Raw genomic sequence first — 25,882 nt, 5'->3', positions numbered from 1 at the left:
CTCGCTGCTCCTTTTACCTCAATTAAGAATCTTACCATTTTAGGGTATATTTCCTGTCATTGTTATTTTTTCCAAAGTATACTATTTCACATTAAACTACATCTGCCACCTATTTGACCACTCTACTAACTGGTCTAACACCCTCTTGCATTCTTCCACAGTTTGCCTTGCCCTCTAACTTATTCCCCATTATTATTTCTCCTGTCTCTACCTCTAAGGAACCCATGTTTACTATCACTAATCCCTTTTTACATATATTTAAAAGCTCTTACAATCTGATTTTATATTTCTTGCTAGTTTACTCTAATATTCTAGTTTCTCCTTCTTTATCAATTTCTTGGTCATTCTTTGCATTCCATGAACTCATCTTCCAAGCTACCTTGCCAATTTTGTTTGTCCAGTTTATATGAAAATTACAGTTCCCCATGATTATTGTATTATCCTGGTTACATACTCCTCTAATTTCCTGATTTATACTCAGTCCAGTTTGATCAATGTTAGGGACCAATGCTTACTGTCCTTTCCACCCACACTAACCCGTGCTAAGATCCTTTCTCCCCACTGCCTTTATCAGAGCTACCCCACCTCCTTTTCCCTGCAACCACACCTCAGTAATGGCTACTAGATCAAACCCATTTATCTCTATTTCTGCCATTAATTCATCTTTCTTGTTGAGATTGTTTCGTGCATTCAGATATAGTGCCTTAATTTTAACTTTTTACTATTTTTTTCCCTGATATGGCCTGAGTTGCTAATGCCCTAATACTGTTATTTGACTCTCTCTCCCTTCCTGACACAATCAGTTTGATTTGGCCCAATCATGAAAGGGAATAGCAGTTGATCCAGACGAATGTTTTATTATAGTGAATGATTCAATTTTATAGAAATCTACAGCGCAGAAGGAGGCCATTTCGGCCCATCGTGTCCGCGCCGGCCGACAAAGAGCCGCACGGCCCTCAGTCAGCAGCCCTGAAGGTTACATATAAACCTATGAACAATGACCGAAAGGTAAAGAGCACCCAGCCCAACCAGTCCACCTCACACAACTGCGATACGCCATATACTGAAATATTCGACACTCCACCCCAACCGGAGCCATGTGATCTCCTGGGAGGCGCAAAAACCAGATAAAAACCCAGGCCAATTGGGGAAAAAAAAAATGGGAAAATTCCTCTCTGACCCATTCAGGCGATCGAAACTAGTCCAGGAGATCACTCTGGCCGTAATCAATTCCCTGAAGTACTTTCCATCGTATCTGCGCCAGCCAACAAGAGGTTATCCAGTCTAATCCTATTTACCAGCTCGAGGTCCATAACCCTGCAGATTACGGCACTTCAAGTGCCCATCCAAGCTCCTTTTAAATATAGTGAGGGTTTCTGCCTCTACCGCCTTTCTAGGCAGTGAGTTCCAGACCCCCACAACCCTCTGCCTGAAGAAGCTTCCCCTCAAATCCCCTCTGAACCTTCCACCAACTACCTTAAATCTATGCCCCCTCATAATTGACCCCTCCACCAATGGAAATAGGTCCTTACTATCCACTATAATCCAGGCCCCTTAAAATTTTATATACCTCAATGAGGTCTCCTCTCAGCCTCCTCTGTTCCAATGAGAACAAACCCAGCCTATCCAATCTGTCCTCATAGCTAAGATTCTCCATTCCAGGCAACATCCTCGTAAATCTCCTCTGCACCCTCTCCAGTGCAATCACGTCCTTCCTATAATACGACGACCAGAACTGCATGCAGTATTCCAGCTGTGGCCTAACCAGAGTATTATACAATTAAGCATAACCTCCCTGCTCTTGAATGGGGACACAAGTCAAAATTACACAATCTGAAATAAGAAGGGCCTTTCGGCTGATCTTTTTCATGAATGGTAATAGAATTGCTGTACGTTAGCGTAAGGACATTAAAGCAGCAATGTGAATGGGTTCACTATACAATTAATTGGATTATGTTCTGTTCCCAAAAGAAAGATCTTTATTAATTGCATCCCATCTCCAACGTATGCATTAAACCAAGAGGGATAAAGCTGAGATGTTTCCCTGAACCTTGTTTACTCTGACCTATTAGTCCTCTTGGTAACACATCTGTATCCTCTCCCAAGCAGGGCAGGCCCTCATCCCACTAGCAAGGAAACATTGCACAATGACACCAGTATTTCACACACACTGTTAGTTGCCACTGCTCTCAGTGAAAATGTTGGCGTGTAAAGCATTAAATTTATTTTTTTTTGGTTTAGTTTAGATATTGAGATTGATTCAGTTTAACTTTGAACCATGCTTTTGTAGTGCTGAATGTCTGGGCCTTGTTTCATATGGTTCAAATTATCCTTTAAATCACCACTTTTGTTTTAAGATTTTTTCGTTTGCACTGAATCAGCTTCAGAGAACGTACTTTCAGAATCTTTCTGCACGTGCAAGAAGGCTCATTGCACATTTTAGGGTTTTGGTGTAGAGCTAGCAGGCTGGGAAAATGGCAATCAGCCAAGGGACAAAGTAGGTTTGATTAACAGAATTGGAAATTACTCCTTGCTGAGGTATCATTTTAGACTCTGATTATCTCCATTTTGAGTTGGAAAGAAAGCTCATATTGTGCAAAACTGCAAATGGTTGTAACTGGGAGCGAGTCTGTTAGTGAAGTGCTGCTGGAGTGAAAGTGAAGCCGCTCAGGTTCAAATCTCCAGAGACTTGCTCAGGTGCTGGACTGTTACTTCCAAACAACAGCTCTCTGTTCCAGCTTTGTATGAGCCTGACTCTCCCATGAACTGCTCATGTTGCCTTATCCATGGAGAGGAACAGATTAGAATACTCTATGGACAGTGTTTCATTCTCACACTTGCTCTTTAAAACACACAGGAAATAATCAACATTTTAGCTGTGTTACCTGGATAATTACAAATTTATTGTTACTAAAATGATATGCCTTTCATAAACTACACATCAATTTGTTTTAGCATTTTGCATTGACCCATTTAATCTTGTTGGTTGGTATATGTGAGTTGTTCAGTCGTACTGTGACTGTAGTATCTGAAACTGGGTTTTGAGGCTGTTGCTGTGACTGCTAGTGTGGGGGCTGTTGGACTGACTCATTCTCATCAGTGAGGCACGCTGCCCCCCCGCCCCTGCTGCTGGCACTGCTTGAGCCTGTTCAGCCATTTTGTGCCATGAAACTACCGGATTGTCATTAAAAACCCATCTGGTTCACTAATGTTCTTCAGGGAAGGAAATCTGCCGTCCTGACCCGGTCTGCCCTACAGGTAACTCCGGACTCTCAGCAAAGTGGTTGACTTTTAACTGCCCTCTGCAATGGCCCAGCAGCCCACTCGGCTGTTCCAAACCGCTACAAAGAAGTATAACATCACTGTGGAAGCACCTTCACCACACGGACTGCAGTGGTTCAAGGTGGCTCACCACCACCTTCTTGAAGTCAATTGGGGATGGGCAGTAAATGCTGGCCTTGCTAGCAACACCCACATCCCATGAACAAATATTTTAAAAATCCCAGTATCAATCTTTGAGGCACAAACCTTGTCACTGTTTGCCAATCCAAGAATGTCACTTTTCTCCCAATCCTCTGCTCCCTGTCCATTTCATGACGTTGTCTCCAATTCCAGCTAGCAACCTGATTACAGCCTTCCATAAATCCGGGTACACAAGATCCGTCAAATCTCTTCTATCCACCACCTCATTGACTCCCAGGGTGGGGATATCATAGGGAGGTGCAAACAATTCTGAAGAAGCAAGGGAACAGCAAGAAATCATACATAAACAAAACACTGCGGGTGCTGGAAATCTGAAATAAAAACAGAATATGCTGGAAATACTCAGCAGGTCAGGCAGCAACTGTGCAAGAACCAATGACATAAGAAATAGAATTTGGGTACTGCAAAGGGAGCTTCAATAATTAGCTGATAGATTGAAGAGCAGAGTCTTGAGTATAGTATTCTAGGATTGCTCTTGGTAGTCGTCAGCGTAGAAATAGTAAGGTGAGACATTTAAATGCATGGCTGGAGAGCTGGTCTAGGAGAGAAGGGTCAGATTCCTTGGATACAGGTACCAGTTCTGGGGCGGAATGGCCTGTACAGGATGGACAGGCGTTATCAATGTTCTCACTGCGAAAGTCGCTAGTCCGGTGAGGGAGGATTTAACTAATACGATGGGCGTGAGGAAAAAACAGTGAGATGAGGTCGCAGACAGGAGTGCAAAAGGAAGAAGGAAAAGATGAAAGGAAAAACATCAGAAGGAAGAAGGATTTAAACGAATTGATTGTTGGACAGAAGGTGGATTTGAGTGTATCAATGCAAGTGCACAAAACATTGGCAATACATTTGGTAAGCTAAAATATGGGTTTCTCTGGGGTATCATTGCATTAGCAGAAAGGTTGTTTAGGCTCGAGAAGGACAAAGTTGAACATTCCTGGGTTCAGAAGTAGAGTGGTGTTAATGATCCCATTGCAGCATTAGAAATTGGGGATGATGCACAAGTTGATTCTATTTGGTTAAAGTTAGGGAATGAAAAGGGGAGTGTTGCTCTGTTGGGATTATATAATAGACTGCTAAACAGTGGAAAGAAGATAGAGGAGAAAAATGTAGGAACAACAGGCCCATAATAATAGATGGCTTTAATTAGCCAATGACATTGAGATTACATTGAGTCTACAGCACAGAAACAGGCCATTTGGCCCAACTGGTCTATGCCGGTGTTTATGCTGTTTTCCTGGGATGTGGGCGTCGGTGGCAAGGCCAGCGTTTATTGCCCATTCCTCTTTGCCTTTGAGACCGTGGTGGTGAGCCACCGCCTTGAACTGCTGCAGTCCGTGTGATGAAAGCACTCGGTGCTTTCAGGGAGGGAATTCCAGGATTTTGACCCAGTGACAATGAAGAAACAACAATATATTTCCAAGTGAGGATGGTGTGTAACTTGTAGGTGATGGTGTTCCTATGCACCTGCTACCCTTGTCCTTCCAAGTGGTTGCATGTTTGGCAGGTGCTGTCGAAGAAAGCTTGGCGAGTTGCTGCAGTACATCCTGTAGATGGTACACACTGCAGCCACAGTGCGCCGGTGATGGAGGGAGTGAATGTTTGAGGAGGTGGATGGGGAGCCGATCAAGCTACACATGAGGCTACTCCCACCCCTTTTCATCTAACCCTATCAGCGTACCCTTCTATTATTTTATCCCTTGTGCTTACCTAGCTTCCCCTTAAATGCACCGATGCTATTTGCCTCAATTATTCCTTGTGGATAGTATGCTCTTCCTTTGTATTATCTACACCTCTCAATTTGGTGTTGTCCTCATTCTCATCCCTCTGGGTAAAAACGTTTCCAATCAATTCCCGATTGGATTTATTAGTGAGTATCTTATATTTATGACCCCTAGTTCATGACTCCCTGTCTATCCTAGCGAACCCCGTCATCATTTTACAGACCTGTATCAGGTCGCCCCTCAGCCTTCTCTTTTCTCGAGAAAAGGGCCCAGGCCTGTTCCTGAACATTATACCCACTCAGTTCTGCTTTCATCCTTGTAAATATTTTTTGCACCTTCATCAGTGCCTCTATATTCTGTTTATAAGCACAGTACTCCAAGTGTGGTCTAACCAAACTTCCATAACTTGCATGCTTTTCAATTCTATCCCTCTAGAAATAAACGTGTGTCACTACTTTTAGTGATGTGTGCCTGCCCCTAGATCCCATTGCTCCTCTACCCCATTTAGACTTATTATCCAAACAATATGTTTCCTCATCCTTCCTACAAAAATGCACCACCTTACACTTGGCTATATTGAAATTAATTTGCCAATTAAATACCCATTCTATAGTTTATTAATGTTTTCTATTTTGTCACAATCTTCCTTTGTATTAACTACACCTCACAATTTGGTGTAGTCCTCAAAGTTAGACATTGTACTTCCGATTCCCAAGTCCAACTTGTAAAGTACTGTCAGCAGCAAAGAAAAGGGATTCTGCAATGTGTCCTGTTCTTTATTCTAGATTCAATGTTTTTAGTAAAACAGAGAAGGAGGCAGTGCTGGATCCAGTTCTAGGAATGAAGTGTGGCAAGTGATATAAGGATCAGAGAATCTCTAGGAAACAGTGACCATAACATGTTTGATATTCCAAAAATACTGGAAAGAAGACAGAACAAAGCCCAGACACATTGAGATAAGAAAGTGCGAATGTTCAAATGGGAGTTAATTGGGGTGCGGACTAGTCATATTCCCACAGGAAGAAATGAGTTTGTGGGATGTGTCAAGAAATTAAAATGTGAATAACAGGCATGGACAAATCTAGAGCTGTTAATACAAAAGATAATCAGGCGGAATGTGCAAAATGCAAAGGGGAAGCGAATAAAATTGAGGTATGAAGAAAGACAGATGTAATACACACAGGGAAATGGTAAATCATTTCTAAACAGATAAAGGGGAAGGTATTGGGTGAATTAAGAGATAAAAAGGAAGTCTTAAGAGAGAAGAACAAATGTTGGAGAGATGCAATGATTACTTTTGTTCAGGGGTATGATGGTGGCAACGAGGGGAAGCTACTCGAGGCCATAATGTGGGATAAATATAATACGCGCAAGGAAAGACTTGTTAATTACAGACAGCAGGCATAGACTTGTAAACGGCAAGTTCTGTTGGACAAATTTAAGATTCTTTGGGGAAATAAATGTATTGATAAAGGAAATCCAGTGACTGTTGCAGGCAAAAGGCATTTGATAAGGTGTCATATATTCGTTCGTGGGATGTGGGTGTCGCTGGCAAGGCCGGCATTTATTGCCCATCCATAATTGCCACTTGAAAAGGTGGTGGTGAGCCGCTTTCTTGAACCACTGCAGTCCATGTGGTGAAGGTCCTCCCACAGTGCTGTTAGGGAGGAAGTTCCAGGATTTTGACCTAGTAACAGTGATTATAGTTCCAAGTCAGGATGGTGTGTGACTTGGAGGGGAACTTGGAGGTGATGGTGTTCCCATGCGGTCCGGGTTTGGGAGGTGCTGCCGAAGAAGCCTTGGCGAGTTGCTGCAGTGCATCTTGTAGATGGTGCACACTGCAGCCACGGTGCGCCAGTGGTGGAGGGAGTGACTGTTGAAAGTGGTGGGTGGGTTTAATGAAAAATAGAAAAACTGACAGGAGAGCTGGTGCTGATGTGTCTTTAGGGTGCATGGGGTAATCTATATTTCTGTTCCAACCTGGATCTGACATTTATTAAAAATCTGGAGTTTTGTATAGAGCTGGTCCTCATCTAATTAATGAAGCTCTAATTCTCATTCTATCCAAACATCTATAATGGATAAAGGAGGAAGTTACGGGCGAGGATTTGTCCCATGCATGTTCCCAAATGCTGTTAATACATTGAGTGCGGTCCTACACTTAATGTGTAGAGCAAAATTAATTTGAAGGAGGAAGATTGTTCCACCTTGGGTGAGGGCGTGGCCTTTATATTCTACAGTAGTCAGTAGGAAGTTTAAACATTGATTTACCATCTGAAATTAACTGCTCTCCATTTATTTCTAGATACCATGAACTGGTAACACAATATGGTGTGCTGGAACCATTGGCAGTGGTTGACCTTCGACCCCAAAGCCGTGCTAAAGTTGAAGTTCACTTTGAAGGTAAAGTTGAAGTCATGAATATTCGTCTCGATCAGACGGTGGCTGATCTGAAGAAGCAACTTCGAACTGTCGTACAGTTATCAACCAATAATATGCGCTTGTACTACATTGATCAAGACATGGTAAAGGCTTTTGGACCAGAAGAAATGAAATTCAGCACACGTGCTCTTCACTCGTTTAGTATTCGAGATGGAGATGAGATTCATGTAGAACCAAAAACAAAATAGTCTTGTGAATTTACTCACAATCTTTGCACTTTTTACACAAGTATTTTGTTAATGAGAGTGTTGCTGGGTCACAGTGTTAACGGGTTAGTGATCCAACATAGGCACTGATTAGTGCTGAATCTAGTTCACAAAAAAGGTCAAAGTTCCTGCCATTAATCAAGAAAGTTTCTATGAAGGACATAAAGAGAAACCTGTTTGAAACAACCCTGTAATAGCAGACCCTGAGATCGCCATCAATATTTGGTCATTAGAGGCATGTGGTGTGATGTGATTATTGAAACCAACAGTGTAAAGTATTGCTAATTACTTTACTGTGCAGAGTATGAAGTGAAAGGCGGGAGTTGACTGAGGTTATACAAATCTGGGGTACAGCCTGTGTGACTTTGTTTAATTACCAATCACACAAGTTTTTGTGAACCTAAGTTATAAGTATCATGCAATACAATTGGGATTTTCTGTTTACTTATTGTAAATATACCTACGAATATTAGAAAGAATGATGGGGTAAAATACAGAGCACAAAATTGTTCTTCCTCATAGGCAAAGCTGGATAAGATCATGTCATCACTACATGAAATAGTGATCTAAGCCATTTATTAGTTTTGCTCAGTTGCATCACCCACCCTCTTGTCATCATAAATATAGGGAAGATATTATCCTCCTTTTAAAACAGGTTTAGATTCATGACTGCATTATGTATTTCAATAGTAACTTTCAAAAGGGAATGGATATATACTTTAAAAGAAAAAATTTGGAGGGCTATGGGGAAATAGTGGGGGAGTGGGAATAATTGGATAGCTCTTTCAAAGAACCAGCACAGGCTCAATAGGCTCAATGACCAACTTCTGTGCTGTATGATTCTATGGTTATTTTAATATTGCGAAAATGTGAATGAGTATGATTTCTGAATCAATGGCAATCCTTTTAGAAGAATCCATTTCTTAGCACTTACAGTACCTGGTTCACTCCTGAATGCGGTGTTTATACACATAGGCAGGGACGTAGGCTGCACAGTCAGCACCTTGAACACAATGCTACATAATGAACGTATATCCACACTGGCCGCAGTGCTGTACAAGCTGCATATACACGGTAATAGTACTTTACAAGTTGTATATCTACAAGTTATGGTTCGGCATTGCATTCAGTGTGTTGACTGTGCAATATACATATAAATATGTTTAATTATGTGGCATTAATATATTGAAATATTCAAATTATCCCATAAGCGGCAAGTGCAAACCTCGACCATTGTCTCACCATCATTTTTAACCTGAAAATGTTAAATCCTTGGAACATGCTCCAAGTTGCATTATTCCATTTAATGTTGTGTTTTGTGCACGTTTAATACCATCAACGCTGTCTCCACAAGATCCTGCAAATCCATTGGGAGGACAGACGCACCATCATCAGTGTTCTCGCTCAGGCCAACATTTCAAGCATCGAAGCACTGACCACACTCGACCAGCTCCGCTGGACAGGCCACATCGTCTGCATGCCTGACACGAGACTTCCAAAGCAAGTGCTCTACTCTGAACTCCTGCGGGCCAGGCGATTCCCAGGTGGGCAGAGGAAATGTTTTAAGGACACCCTCAAAGCCTCCCTGATAAAGTGCAACATCCCCACCGGCACCTGGGAGTCCCCGGCCCAAAACCGCCCTTAGTGGAGGAAGAGCATCCGGGAGGAAGCTGAGCACCTCGAGTCTCATCGTCGGGAGCATGCAGAAACCAAGCGCAGGCAGCGGAAGGAGCGTGCGGCAAACCAGTCCCACCCACCCTTTCCTCCAACCACTGTCTGTGACAGAGACTGTAATTCCCGTATTGGAGAAACTTTTAGAGTGGAAGCAAGTCTTCCTTGTTTTTGAGGGACTGCCTATGATGATGATGACATGTTTAATGTATTGTTCACAGAACTATATTAATTCTGTTAGTAAGAACTTTTTTTGACGGTGGTAAGTTTAATGGCTGATGATGTGGTATAAATGTCTGATTGAGAGGGATTGTGTAGATAATCACAGCTCAGGGCTCGTTTTCTCCTGTGGTTTATAATGCTTTTCTTGGTCCCTTTGGGGAGATATTTATGCTGCAATATTCCCATGTCACTGTTCATCAATCATGGAATTCAATCTGCTGTAATGGAAGGAACTGATGTTGTGTTCTGGAGTGATGCTCATGTAGAGCCAAGTCAGCAGCATTAAGGTTTAAAGGGCAACGTTGCTCATCGTGGTCCCTTTTAAAGATAGGCAGAACATGCTGTTTGTATATGAAGATTTGCTACATTCAAAGGAAAACTGCACCTAAGATGAGTACTCATCATTTGCCTGCAGTTTGTAAGAAAGTTGACCCATATATCTGCGTACGTTGAACTGTGACCTTTAGAATTTATTTGTAACACTGCTGTTTTAACAATGTGTGAAATCAGGATCCTGGTCTATCTGGTTATTGCTTTGTCCTTTGAATAGTGTTAGTCATTCCTTCATGTAAAATATTTCAATTGTTTTGGGACTCTGAAGGTGAATTTCTGCGTGGTGCAATGATGTCACTAGATAGACATTGGGGTGGGGGAGGGGGGAATTAAAAAAAATAATCTGAGAGAAATGTCAGCAAGTAGCCAACACAGAGAGCAAGGCTGCAGCCACCCATCTCTGATCAGGAGTTACAGTATTGATTCATAGCTGGGAACTGACTCTGGCCACCCTGTTGTGGTATTTAGTCTGCTTGCAATCTTCTGGGCAGTAAATTTTCATGTATTGAAAATGAGGGAGGAGGTCTGCAAAACATTGAAAACAACTTAATTATAAAATGTCCTGGTGATCCCTAGACCCATGAATACTTTCCCAGTTGATCTCGACACGGGTTATTCTCTGCACAGGGCGCAGTGAGACTGCCTCCCTCAACTCCGCAATCCAGTCATGATCCGACTCTACTTATACTATCACCTTTTTAAAAGTGGTGTTACTGAGCAGCCTAACATTCGTGAGTCAGGTAAATTCAAACTGCAGAATGTTGCGGGAGACGGGGCAAAGGAGCAGCCAGCTTTTAAGCAGCTTCCATTTTTCCTCTCGTTGTACATGAGACAGGATGTCAACCTCATAATATGAAATTGGAGATATGAGAACTCTTAACATTTTTCTTTTACTATGTAAAACTTGTAATTTTTTAATTTTATTTTTGGCCCCACCTTCCTTATGGAAGTTACTGTAAGTTGGGTACCCTGGTTCTGGACAAGTAGTAACGGCCATATCACTTGTGCCCTTTGGTAACATACCTATTGCCCGTGCATCTTTGAGGTTCTTTTATTGCTGTTTCCATTGGTGTGTCTCATCACTGGACTCAGTATTTTATGTTGTTGCCTGATGTCATTCTAGAACCTGCATGTAGGTCGAGCGTAACTCATTCTGTATCTGAAACATTAATCTAAAGCTTTCCATTAATGAATCAAACTCTGCATTACTGACTCAATCTCTCAATTATACTGCATGTAAATCCATTTAATTTTAGTAAGGGAGTGAGCATATTACAATCTATAATTATTGACTGAAAAATTACAGGGAATATTTTAAGTACTGTACAGCTTAAAGAATTATCATGGCCAATAAAAAGCTCAGTTTCAATACCAAGAATTGCATGTGATCATTTCTGAGTGTTCGGATTGTGGTTAAACAGCCCTTACTGTAGCTCCAATAGATTAATCGTGTTTTGGTTTCTGAGAGGTAAAATACAACCCTTTCTCTCCTCTTGCACTCTTCAACACCAACTTCCAAAATAAGCCTGTTTTTTAAATGTAATCGAAACCTGCTATACGGGAAGCCAGAGTTGTATTTACATAGACCCACAGATTGGCAGATGGAGCAGACAAACATTGGGAGCCATGCGAGTGCCCATTGATGCAACCCTATAACAGCACCAATTCTGGGAGTTAAGGGTGGCTATCAGTCACATACTGAAGATGTCACTAATATTTCTGTTTTGTATCACTTTTTGGCGCCAGATGTTTTGGTTCTTACGTAGGAAACACGGGCCAATGAACATCACACATTGGGATCTCTGCTGTGAATGGGTTCCAGAGCTTGCAGTGTGCTGGGGAGGGAAACCGAGAATCTGGTCACATTTTAGAAATTCTGCCCATGTTTTAAGGAGAGCTAGAAGGAGCAAGCTGCAGAACTCAGTGACTTGTACAACATGGCTAAATCTGAGACTGCCTTTTTTTTTAAAAAACAAGGGCAAATCATAATCCCTCCTGTTTTGTGTAGTCACAATCCTCTCAGAAAGATTGCCAGTTGATGTTAGGCTCGTTTTGGCCTTAAAGTCAATGCAACACTAGTAATCTGCTGCCATCTCCAAAGACTTCCTCATGATTTTGCAGCCAATTGGTGATCAAGGGGCTTCCATACCAACACCCAGATCGACTTCCCTATCACAGACTCTACCACACTGGTGAACGAATCCCTTTCCAATAGCTAACCCCCTCCCTGATCTTGGAAATGTAGCTGAAATCACCGGGGTGAAGAAGTAATATCAAAATCCTATCATTTTTTATGATACATTTTTATGATTCATATCAATGCGAGGAGTATTCGTAATAAGGTCGATGAATTAACTGCGCAGATAGCTGTTAACGGATATGATGTAATTGGGATTACGGAGACATGGCTCCAGGGTGCCCAAGGTTGGGAACTTAACATCCAGGGGTATTCAATATTCAGGAAGGATAGACAGAAAGGAAAAGGAGGTGGGGTAGCGTTGCTGTATAAAGAGGAGATTAACACAATAGTAAGGAAGGACATTAGCTTGAATGTGGTGGAATCTGAATGGGTGGAGCTGTGGAACACCAAAAGGCAGAAAACACTAGTGGGAGTTGTGTACAGACCACCAAACAGTGGTAGTGAGGTTGGGGATGGCATCAAACAGGGAATTAGGGATGCGTACAATAAAGGTACAGCAGTTATCATGGGCGACTTTAATCTACATATAGATTGGCCTAACCAAACTGTTAGCAATACAGTGGAGGAGGATTTCCTGGAGTGTATAACGGATGGTTTTCGAGATCAATATGTCAAGGATCCAACTAGAGGGCTGGGCATCCTAGACTGGGTGTTGCGTAATGAGAGAGGATTAATTAGCAGTCTTGTTGTGCAAGGCCCCTTGGGGCAGATTTCCATAATATGGTAGAATTCTTCATTAAGATGGAGAGTGACACAATTAATTCAGAGACTAGGGTCCTGAACTTAAAGAAAGGTAACTTCGATGGTATGAGATGTGAATTGGCTAGAATAGACTGGCGAATGACACTTAAAAGGTTGACGGTGGATAGGCAATGGCAGACATTTAAAGATCACATGGATGAACTTCAACAATTGTACATCCCTGTCTGGCGTAAAAATAAAACGGGGCAGGTGGCTCAACCGTGGCTAACAAGGGAAATTAGGGATAGTGTTAAATCCAAGGAAGAGGCATATAAATTGGCCAGACAAAGCCATAAACCTGAGGACTGGGAGAAATTTAGAATTCAGCAGAGGAGGACAAAGAGTTTAATTAGGAGGGGGGAAATAGAGTATGAGAGGAAGCTTGCAGGGAATATAAAAACTAACTACAAAAGCTTCTATAGATATGGGAAGAGAAAAAGATTAGTGAAGACAAATGTAGGTCCCTTGCAGTCAGCATCGGGTGAATTTATAACGGGAAACAAAGAAATGGCAGACCAATTGCCAACAAATATTTTGATTCTGTCTTCACTAAGGAAGACACAAATAACCTTCTGGCAATACTAGGGGACCAAGGGTCTCGGGAGAAGGGGGAACTGAAGGAAATTCTTATTCGTCAGGAAATTGTGTTAGGGAAATTGATGGGATTGAAGGCCAATAATCCTTAGGGCCTGATAGTCTGCATCCCAGAGTACTTAAGGAAGTGGCCCTAGAAATAGTGGATGCATTGGTGGTCATTTTCCAACATTCTATAGATTCTCGATCAGTTCCTATGGATTGGAGGATAGCTAATGTAACCCCACCTTTTGAGAAAACGGGTAATTATAGACCGGGTAGCCTGACATCGGTAGTGAGGAAAATGTTGGAATCAATTATTAAAGATGTAATAGCAACGCCTTTGGAAAGCAGTGACAGGATCGGTCCAAGTCAGTATGGATTTATGAAAGGGAAATCATGTTGACAAATCTAGAATTTTTTGAGGATGTAACTAGTAAAGTGGACAAGGGAGAACCAGTGGATGTGGTGTATTTGGACTTTCAAAGGGCTTTTGACAAGGTTCCACACAAGAGATTAGTGTGCAAAATTAAAGCACATGGTATTGGGGTAATGTATTGACGTGGATAAAGAACTGGTTGGCAGACAGGAAGCAAAGAGTAGGAATAAACGGTTCCTTTTCAGAATGACTGGCAGTGACTAGTGGGGTACTGCAAGGTTCAGTGCTGGGACCCCAGCTATTTACAATATACATTAATGATTTAGATGAATGAAATGAATGTAATATCTCCAAGTTTGCAGATGCCACTAAGCTGGATGGCAGTAGGAGCTGTGAGGAGGATGCTAAGAGGCTGCAGGGTGACTTGGACAGGCTAGGTGAGTGAACAAATGCATGGCAGATGCAGTTTAATGTAGATAAATGTGGGGTTATCCACTTTGGTGGCAAAAACAGAAAGGCAGAATATTATCTGAATGGTGACAAATTAGGAAAAGGGGAGGTGCAACAAGACCTGGATGTCATGGTACATCAGTCATTGAAAGGTGGCATGCAGGTATAGCAGGCGGTGAAGAAGGCAAATGGCTTGTTGGCCTTCATAGCAAGAGGAATTGAGTATAGGAGCAGGGAGGTCTTACTCCAGTTGTACAGGGCCTTGGTGAGGCCACACCTTGAATATTGTGTACAGTTTTGGTCTCCTAATCTGAGGAAGGACATTCTTGCTATTGAGGGAGTGCAGCGAAGGTTCACCAGACTGATTCCCGGGATGGCAGGACTGAAATATGAAGAAAGACTGGTTCGACTAGGCTTATAGTCACTGAAATTTAGAAAAATCAGAGAGGATCTCATAGAAACATAAAATTCTGACGGGATTGGACAGGTTAGATGCAAGAAGAATGTTCCCGATGTTGGGGAAATCCAGAACCAGGGGTCACAGTCTAAGGATAAGGGGTAAGCCATTTAGGACCAAGATGAGGTTCTCTTCACTCAGCGAATTGTGAACCTGTGGAATTCTCTACGACAGAATGTTGTTGAGGCCAGTTTGTTAGATATATTCAAAAGGGAGTTAGATGTGGCCCTTACGGCTAAGGGGATCAAGGGGTATGGAGAGAAAGCAGGAATGGGGTACTGAAGTTGCATGATCAACCATGATCATATTGAATGGTGGTGCAGGCTCGAAGGGCCGAATGGCCTACTCCTGCACCTATTTTCTATGTTAACTAATTAGTTCTTTTCCCACTGAGTCAAAGCAGAGAAAGATTCCTATGAATGGATAAATTGTCCGAATTTGAGATACAAACAAGAATTGCCCTTACCATAGCAACTGAGTGACTTACTGTGGTAGACGTAGAGATGATGGTTCCACTTGTCGGAGTCCAAAACTACGGGTTATAAATATAAGCTAGTCATTGATAAATCCAATAAGGAATTCAGGACAAACTTCTTTATGCAGAGAATGGTGAGAATGTGGAACTGTACCACAAGGAGTGGGATGAGGCGAATAGCATTGATGCATTTAATGAGAAGCTCGATAAGTACATGAGGGAAAAAGGATACAAACAATGACGGACAGGTAAAGACCCTCTAGCCCAGCGAGCCTGTCCCACAAAATGGCGATACCTTGTGTATCACAACATATACACTCCACCCCACCCCAAACCCTGTGATCTCCTGGGAGAGGGAAAAACCAGATAAACAACCCAGGCTAATTTGGGGGAAAAAAACCTGGGAATTTCCTCTCCGGCCCATCTAGGCGATCGAAACTATTCCAGGAAATCACTCTGGTCATTAGATTCCCTGCAGTACCTACCTTCTGGAAGAGGTAATCTCTGCCGCAGCCAGAAACAAATCCAACTTTCACTTGAAGGAATTCATTGAGTCTACATCCACCACGAGAGAGCAGCTTGTTCCAGAGGTCTACTATTCTCTGGGACATCTAACCTAGATCTAGCCTTATACAACTTAAATTTGTGCCCCCTGGTCCTGCCTAACCTATTTATTTGAAATAAACTGTCAGCTGGAACACTGTCTATTCCCTTCATTATCTTATAAACCTCAATCATATCCCCGCTAAGTCTACGCTGCTTTAAGGTGTAGAGTCCCAACTCTTTTAGCCTATTTCGATAACTAAGATGCTTTAGACTTGGAATTAGTCCTCTTCTGCACCCTTTCCAGAGCCTCAATATCACCCACCATGTGAGGAGACCAAAACTGGACACAGTGTTCCAAGTGCTGCCTGACTAAGGTCTTGTACAAGGACACAACAGTACGCCTCGTCTTATACTCAATTATCCTATGGATACACCCCAACACCCTATTTGCTCTAGCTATCGCTGCACAGCATTGCTCATGTACTTTTAAGGATGTTAGCACTAGAATGCCCAAATCTCTTTCTATCTCCACCATTTTTAATGCCTTTCCCTGGAGAGTGTATGAATGTTGAGCATTTGCCCTGCCCACATGCATAACACTGCATTTATCTAAGTTATATGTAATTTTCCAGTCTTGGGCTCAATCTCCCAACACATTAAGATCTGCCTGAATCAGACGAGCCTCTTCTACAGTACTAGCACTCGCACAGATCTTAATATCATCGGCAAATTTGCAAATTGAGCTGCCATCACCTGAATCCAGATCATTAATAAAATTAGTAAAAAGCAACGGTCCCAACATTGATCCCCGCGGGACACCACTGGTGACGGGCTCCAAACAGATCCAAGCCCATCTGTAACTACTGTTTGCGTCCTGCCAACCAGTTCTGAATCCAGCTCGCTATTGAGGGAGTGCAGCGAAGGTTCACCAGACTGATTCCCGGGATGGCAGGACTGAAATATGAAGAAAGACTGGTTCAACTAGGCTTATAGTCACTGGAATTTAGAAAAATCAGAGAGGATCTCATAGAAACATAAAATTCTGACGGGATTGGACAGGTTAGATGCAGGAAGAATGTTCCCGATGTTGGGGAAGTCCAGAACCAGGGGTCACAGTCTAACACAATTGAGCTTATTGGAGCAGAAGAGATTTTTGCGCTGCGCTGGCATATGTAGGAGGGGCAGCACTACTACAATAAATGTGACCGACAGGTAATTAGTGGAAATATTAGTATTTCCACTAATACTAGAGGCTCCAATCTTATAGAGCAGCCTCTTATACGGTGCCTTGTCAAAATCTTTTTGGAAGTCTAAGTAGACAATGTCCACTGGGCTTCCCTCTCATGATGATGATGATGAACTTTTTCAAAAAATACAATTAGATTTGTGCGACATGACCCTCTTTTGTTGGGTGTCCCTAATATGCCGCTCCCTATCAAAGTATTCATATATTGCATCCCTTATGATTCTTTCAAGCATCTTTCCTATTACCGATGTTAAACTGATGGGCTTATAGTTACTTGGGTCTGTCTTGATACGGTGTGATAAGTGGGGTGGGTGGAGACTCGTGTGGAGCATAAACACCACCACTCGGGCCGAACAGCTTGTTTCTGTGCTGTAAATTCTATGCACTAGGCTACTTCCGAGAGCACTGACTCAACCAGAAAGTGTGAACTAGAGTCGAGTGTAGGCCAAAACAAGCAGGGATGGCAATTTCTATTCCTTGAAGGACGTCAGTGAGATGGATTTTATTAATGAAAATCTGGCACTTTCCAGTTTTACATTGCTAACCTACAAATTACCAGATTTTACAAATTCATTTTCACGACTTGCTATGGTGTAATTTGAATCTGCAATAGGATGGCAGTAAGCAGATTAAATGCAATTTTCCAAGAGTACAATCCTAACTAGGAGAGAAGTCGTCTTAATGAAACATCTCACCTTTTCTGACATTCTCCTGTAGTTCTTGCAGGGTCTATTTGGGTAACGGAAGACCTGTGCTAACCACTTAAAATAAAGAAGAACCATCCTCTGATCATTTCCTCCTCAAAGCTTTCTGATCCTCAAGTTCCCTGATCAGGAATCTCTCAGCGGAATGACCATTGTACTACTTTAAAGAGTCTAAATTTAGAGTTTTAAAATATTCCAATGTGAAGAAACAGTAAACAAAAAAAGTTAGAAAATGCAAAACAAAAAGTCAAAAACAGAAGAGTAAACAATTAAACCCAAGAAGTCAAAAATAGATTTAGAAATAACTTAAAATAAACACAACACAAAGTTCAGAAAGTAAAAGTCAACGAAGATTGGTTTTGTGACATCCGCTATCTACGCATTTCATCTGGAAAATCCTGAATTCCCTAAGTACAATGAAGAGCCTCCAACCATCACAGCTGCGAGAGAAGAAACTACGTGATCCTGGTGCACAGTCACGTGAGCAACCAGCACAGCGCTTTACATTCGAACATTGCCCCTCTAACCAGCGGGATTATTGGTAGCAGAAATGGTCAATTTACTTGTGTGTATATAGCGACGTTCACCTGCTGAAACATCCCAAGGCCCTTCACAGGAGCATTATCAAACAAAGTTTGACATCGATCCACATGAGGTATCAGGGCGATGACCAAAATCTCAGTCAAAGAGGTAGGTTTCAAGGAGCGTCTTAAAGAAGGAAAGAGAGGTAGAGAGGCAGAAAGGTTTAGGGAGGGAATTCCAGAGCTTAGGGCCTAGGCAGCTCAAGACACAGCTACCAATGGTGGATCGATTAAAATCGAGGGTCTGCAAGAGGCCAAAATGGGAGGAGCGCAGATATCTCAAAGGGTTGTAGAGTTGGTGGAGGTTATAGAGATAGGGCGGGGTGAGGCCATGGAGGGATTTGAAAACAAGGATGAAAATTTTTTACCGGGAGCCAATAGAGGTCAATGAGCACAGGAGTGATGGGTGAACAGGACTTGGTGCGAGTTGGGATGATCTCATAAGAACATAAGAATTAGGAGCAGGAGTAGGCCAAACTGTTCCTCGAGCCTATATCACCATTCAATAAGGTCATGGCTGATCTTTGATCTCGACTCCAGTTTCCTGCCCTATCCCCATTTCCCTCAATTATCTCAGCCTTGAATATACTTTACGACTGAACATTCACAGCACATTTATGCAGAGATTCCCAAGATTCACAACCGTCTGAGTGAAGAAATTCCTCCTCATCTCAGACTTAAAAGGCTGGCTCCTTATCCTGAGACTGTGACTCCTGGTTCTAGACTCTCCAGCCCGGGGAAAACAGCCTCTCAGTATCTACCCTGTCAATCCCCCTCAGAATCTTGTATGTTTCAATGAGATCACCTCTCATTCTTCTAAACTCCAGAGAGTATCGGCCCAATCTACTCAATCTCTCCTCATAGGGCAGCCCTCTCATCCCAGGGATCAATCTGGCAAACCTTCGCTGCACCGCCTCCAAAGCAAGTATATCCTTCCTTAAATAAGGAGCCGTGTACAATTGTAGCAAGATTTCCTTACTCTTGTACTCCCACCCTTTAGTGATAAAGGCCAACCTGCCATTTGCCTTCCTAATTGCTTGCTGTACCTGCATGCTAACTCTCTGTGTTTCTTGTACTAGGACACCTAAATCTCTCTGAATACCGACATTTAATGGTTTCTCATCATTTAAAAAATATTCTGTTTTTCTATTCTTCCTACCAAAGTGAATAACCTCACATTATCCCACATTATATTCCAACTGTCACCTTACTGCCCACTCACTTAACCTGTCTATATCCCTTCACAGACACTTTGTGTTCCCCTCACAGCTTCCTTCCCCACCTAGCTTTGTATCATCAGCAAACTTGGATATATTGCACTCAGTCCTTTCATCTAAGTCATTAATATAAATTGTAAATAGCTGCGGCCCAAGAGAATCTCAAGTTTACGCAGGGTAGAACATGGGAGACCAGCCTAGAGTCCGTTGGAATAGTCAAGTCTGGAAGTAACAAAGGCATGGACGAGGTTTGCAGCAGCAGATGAGCTGAGGCAAGGATGGAGTCGGCCAATGTTACAGAGATGGAAATAGATGGTCTTAGTGATGCTGCGGATATGTGGTCAGAAGCTCATTTCAGGGTCAAATATGACACCAAGGTTGCGGACAGGCTGATTCAGCCTCAGACAGTTGCCAGGGAGAGGAATGGAGTTGGTGGCAGGGATTGAAGACAATGGCTTCGGTCTTCCCAATATTTAGTTGGAGGAAATTTTTGTTCATCCAGTACTGGATGTCGGACAAGAAGTGTGACAAGTTAGAGACTGTGGAGGGAAGTGAGAGAAGTGGTGGTGAGGTCGAGCTGGGTGTCGTCAGTATACGTGTGGAAACTGACGCTGTGTTTTCAGATGATGTCGCCGAGGGGCAGCCTGTCGATGAGAAATATGAGGGGTCACGGATAGACCCTTGGGAGACACCAGAGGTAACGTGCAACAGCGGGAAGAGAAGCCACTGCAGGTAATTCTCTGGCTACAATTAAAAGGAAAAAAAGAAAGACTTAGATTTATATAGAGGTATTCAGGAAAGGAACTAGGCCAGTGCAGTCCCACCCAACTGGATGATGCTGGAGAGGCGTTGGAGAAGGTCAGAGGCTGCAGATAGGTCGAGGAGGGCGAGGAGAGATAGTGTACCTTTGTCACAGTCACATCGACTGTCATTTGTGACTTTGATAAGAGCCATTTCGGTACAGTGGCAGGGGCGGAGACCTGATTGGAGAGATTCAAATATGGAGTTCAGGGAAAGGTGGGCATGGATTTGAGAGGCAACAACATGTTCAAGGACTTTGGAGAGGAAAGGGAGGTTAGAGACGGGGCGGTAGTTTGCAAGAACGGAGGGTTCAAGGGTTGTTTTTCTGAGGTGAGGGTGATGACTGAGATTTAAAGGAGAGGGGGACAGTAAGTACTGAGGAGACAGAACTGTTAACATTGTCAGATAATTTAGCAACAGGATTTGAGATCCCAGATATAACAGCATCAATAGAAACAATAGTCTTACCAACAACAATAATTTGCATTTCAATAGCATTGGAATTACCAAGAACAGCAGTTTACTAGGAACAGAATTAAGTTATCAAAAATAGCAGCACTACGAGCAGGGCTAAGGTTATATATTAAGGATTAGAGTTAGGCGAAGAAGCATTTGAGTTATCAGGAAAAGTGGCCTGGGGAACAGGATAAGACTGCAGCCTCAGAATTTATGCAGGCAGGAATGATAGCCACTCAAGCACAGTTAGAGTTAGCAGAAACAACCTTGTTATCAAATGGATTGGATTTAGCAGAGAAATGAGCAATACCGGTAGGATCAATGGAAGCAGAAACAAGCTCCCAGGAAGGATGAGTTAATCCTCTAATCCTAACCTGACCCCAAACCCTAATCCTGACCCCAAACCCTAATCCTGACCCCTAATCCTAATCTTAACCCGAACCCTAAACCTGACCCCTAATCCTAACCTTACCCCTAACCCTAACCCTGGCCCCTAATCCTAACCTTATCCCTAACCCTAATCCTGACCCCTAATCCTAACTTTACTCCTAACCTTGACCCCTAACACTACCCTTAACCCTAACCCTACCCCTACCCCTAATGCTAACTCTGAATCCAACCCTAACCCTAGCACTAATCCTAACTCTATCCCTAACCCTAAAGCAGTCTCGCCAGCATGATTGGAGTTAACAGAAACAGCAGAATCAGAATGAACAGAAAGAGAAGCTTCGGGAGCAGAAATGTAGCAAGACTGGAGTGGGAAGCGATGTCTCCGGTAGAGCTGGAATTTCACCAGCTAGACAGAGCGAAATAAAATACCTTTTCCAGCAAGATCAGAGCTTTCAGCAACACCGATTGAAACAGCGATCTCAGTCTAGGAATGGAATCGGGGAAATTCGAGTGAGCAGGAGGTGGGTTGGAGATGAGGGGCGGATTTAGGGGACTATTCTCCGAGTAAAGCTGCTGTTTTTCTGACTGTGACCCTGCTGGAAAAGGTGATCCTTCCCATATTCAACCGGTGCCAATATCGTCTGGAGCACTCTCGGTTGCTGCAGTTTCACAGATCCGAAGTTTAGCTGGTTCACAATGTGTGTTTATAAAGGAGTTTGTGTGAGTTTGTGCTGCACAATAATACAGATTCTCTTTCCCCGTTTGGGAAATTGTATCTCTCAACTCCCTTGGTTTGAGATTGAGATAAAACTGCTCTGTGTGCATCTTCTCTCCCTGGGACGCGATCCACCTGCACTAATTCTTCAATGAGGATGGAGTTTCTGCGACCAGTTTCTGACAGCGGGAAATGCAAATGATGAAACTCGAGCCACGGTTGAGAAAAAGTGGAGGCTTTTGTCTGAAGGAGACTTATTCTTGGCTCCCAGCTTTTACATTTCTCATTTCCCCCATTTGACATTTTGATCGGGAACTCTGCTTTCTCCTGAATCAAGAACTGGAGCTCGGGTTACTAGCCATCTCCTCACACAACCCCAACTCAAAGCCACCAACAGCGTGTCGTCAGCTCGCAATCAAAAGGAAAATAAGCTTTTCATCGTCTTCCTCTCAGCCTCTTGCCTGCTGGCTTCTCCCACTCATTTCGCAACCTGGAATAATTAGCGAAACTGTCCGATTTTAAACTCTGCCTGTTCCCGTTCTACCCCGTGCCACTGGACCGGAGCAGCCCGGGTGCAGGACATGCGCTGAGATTAAGCACAGGTAAGGTCTCCTTCCCACTTCTACCTTTCTTCAAATCAGTTCCAACTTTACAATAGTTACTAGACTTCAACAAGTATTCTGTTGGCTGTAAAATACTTTGGGACGTCCTGAGATTGTGAAATGCGCGAGATAAGCAGCAAGCCTGTCCTTGTATTGGGCACAGACTCAACGTGACATTTCAGGTTAATATGATATCGAACTAAATCGCCTTTCAACTGTTAGGACGAGCTGTTCTGAGACCTGTCGGATTCCACGGTTTCTAATAATTATACTTTAAATTACTATACATTTTGTATAAACCGCATTTGGCTGTTAAAGGCATTTCCCAATCTCACCGAAACAATCAATAGTTTTCTGGTGTGGGTCGCCGGAGTTCAACGCTCAGTAGCTGCGAGAGTCCATGTATCCCAGTGATCCGGAGTGAGAGAGTCCATGTATCCCAGTGATCCGGAGTGAGAGAGTCCGTGTATCCCAGTGATCCGGAGTGAGAGAGTCCGTGTATCCCAGTGATCCGGAGTGAGAGAGTCCGTGTATCCCAGTGATCCGGAGTGAGAGAGTCCGTGTATCCCAGTGATCCGGAGTGAGAGAGTCCGTGTATCCCAGTGATCCGGAGTGAGAAAGTCCGTGTATCCCAGTGATCCGGAGTGAGAGAGTCCATGTATCCCAGTGATCCGGAGTGAGAGTCCATGTATCCCAGTGATCCGGAGTGAGAAAGTCCATGTATCCCAGTGATCTGGAGTGAGAGAGTCCATGTATCCCAGTGATCCGGAGTGAGAGAGTTCACATACACCAGTGATCTGGAGTGAGATGGTTAGTGTAACCCATTTACTGCAGTGAGACAGTTGATATTCCACTGAACCGGAATTAAATGAGAAAAGTATCCTGCTGAATCGGAGTGAAATATGGAGTATATCCCATTGAACTCGAGTGAGATGATTGATATACTCCAGTCAGTGGAGTGAGATTGGCAATGTATCCCTTTGAAGTAGAATGATACAGTCTTTGTGCCCTAACAATACATTGATCATTTGGCCTTAAAAGTATGAAGACCTCGACAAAGAATGATTGTACTTTAAAGTTGGAAATGTGAGTAACACCTGTGCAACCCAAATGAAGTTAAGGAATATCTGGGAGAGGTGGTGGGCCTCATGAACTTTATATACAACTGGAACTGGCACACAAACCTACTTGTATGTTTCGTTCTATAGGAAGAACCCTGAAGCAGACAGCTCCCCAACAATTAAGCATGGAGCAGCTGGTGATATGTCCCCTGTATTCACACTCCCAGTACTGGAGCATGGAGCAGCTGGTGATATGTCCCCTGTATTCACACTCCCAGTACTGGAGTATGCCTCGCTGCTTCACCCTAACAAGAATCCAAGAATATTGGGACCGAGAGAAGAAACCAGAAGAGACACATTTTCAATGGAAGAAGCAGCGAGTAAGCCAGTGAAATCAGTATAATACAGGTCGGTGATTGGAGCGTGGGCAGATACAGTAGGGATGGCGAGGTCAGGGTGAAGGAGCAGTGAGAGATTGTGGAGGGACGTGATCAGGGCCCAGGAGAGGCGCGAGTTCGGGGCCAGGGTCCCAGGGGCAGCACGGACCAGCCCACACTACGATATTTGTACGCATTAGGTCCGTGCAGCAGAGCAGGTCTCCAGTCGTCTTGGGTAACCCTTGCCACTGGACCAAGACCTAGCTCTGTCAAACCCGTGTGGTGGCTGGTGTGCAACGGCCACCCCACGTTAAAAAAAATCCACGCACAGGCATCTTCCACCCTTCGGGATGTAGCTCAGGATCTGGAATATTAGGTCCTTCAATGAAAGACCTGTGAACTCATCCCTATTTTGGCGTGAAGCAAGTCATCCTTGATACGAGGGACTGCCTATGATGATGATGATGACTGGAGTATGCAAAGTCTGGTGATATGTCCCCTTTTTGACTCTCATTAGATGTTGCACTCAAAGGGCCGAATGGCCTACTCCTGCACCTATTTTCTATGTTTCTATGTTTCCACACTTTGTCTGTGTCCCAATGTACGTGTCTGTGAATTGTAGGTAAGTTTTTAATGTTGGGTAGGAGCTGTAGTGATGCTGCAATAATCAATCCCGCGTGCTGGAGGTTGAGCCAATCAATTTGGAAGTTCACAAATTTGTGAGCAGGTTACTAACCCAGAATATCTTTTGCGTTGGTTTAATCATTGGATGTTGTGTCTCTCATTGAACTGATTAGAGACAGTACCAGATCTCAAGATCAGGAAATTCAGAGATATTTCTGATTGAATTGGGAAGTTACTGGATATAATCTTCTGGACAGCATTATTGTCCAGCTATATTAAATCATGGTAGAATATTTCAGTTAAAATTGGTGAAAGTATTCCTCCTGGGAAAGCTTTGAAAGAATTTAAGAATTATTTTGTTTACTTGTCCACATAATTCTCAACTCACATTTAACTGCTAGTTGATACAAATTTCTACTCGTGACAATAATTCTTACTCTTGATTTATTTTATCTAAATACAAATCACATATTATTACGGTTAGAAAAACATGTCAAATGAGTTAGAGCCAGTATGACCCAACATACTTGTATCAGTTCTCAGAAAGAACGATCCATTTGCTCCTATTACTGCTCTTTCCCCAAAGCCTGTTACTTTTTTCTGTTTCAAATATTTATTCACTTCTCTTTGATTGGCCATCTTTTCCTAATAACCCTCTAGTTAAAAACATCTTAGAAGCAACCGCCCTTCTTAAATTGATCCCCACTAGTTACCAATTCACCATCCAGGAGAAATAACTGTTCCCAATTTACTTCATCAAAACCCCTCATAATTTGAGCACCCCTATATGAGCTCCTCCTTGCCTGCTCTGTTGTAATGCTAAGACCCCTTTGCTCTAATCTCGCCTCAGAACGAAAGCCTCTAATTTCTTGTCTCATATTATTCTATCCCTTTTCCTACATTACAACAGTGACTACACTTCAAAAGTACTTCATTGGCTGAAAAGTGCTTTGAGACGTCCGGTGGTCATGAAAGGCGCTTTGGTAATGCAAGTCTTTCTTTCCAGTGGGTTGAATAGGCTCCGCATGTTTATTAATCTCTCTCGGTTTACAAAATAGGATTCGATTTGCTTTTGTTGTACAGCTGATCAATTTCTCCTCCCACCTTTAAAGATCTCTACAGCTGAACCCTTAAACATCATTACTCCTTTAAAGGTTTTAGCATTGTATATGTCCTTTCCTTATTATTCATCCCAAAATATATCACCTC

General features: G+C 42.9%; 1 protein-coding gene across 4 annotated transcripts in view; it reads left to right on the top strand.

Annotated features, from left to right (window-relative positions):
• LOC139276502 (tubulin-specific chaperone cofactor E-like protein) overlaps positions 1-11,456 on the top strand; it is a 74,464-nt gene extending 63,008 nt beyond the window's left edge. For all 4 annotated transcript variants that reach the window (XM_070894613.1, XM_070894615.1, XM_070894612.1 and 1 more), the window contains exon 8: positions 7,510-11,456. In XM_070894613.1, the coding sequence (XP_070750714.1) occupies positions 7,510-7,834 (325 nt within the window). In that variant the 3' untranslated portion in view covers positions 7,835-11,456. The remainder of the gene's footprint in view (positions 1-7,509) is intronic.
• Positions 11,457-25,882: the final 14,426 nt, after the last annotated feature.

This window comes from Pristiophorus japonicus, chromosome 11 (genome assembly GCF_044704955.1).
Source record: "Pristiophorus japonicus isolate sPriJap1 chromosome 11, sPriJap1.hap1, whole genome shotgun sequence".
Lineage (NCBI taxonomy): Eukaryota > Metazoa > Chordata > Chondrichthyes > Pristiophoridae > Pristiophorus > Pristiophorus japonicus.
This window is presented reverse-complemented; position numbering and strand designations above follow the sequence as displayed.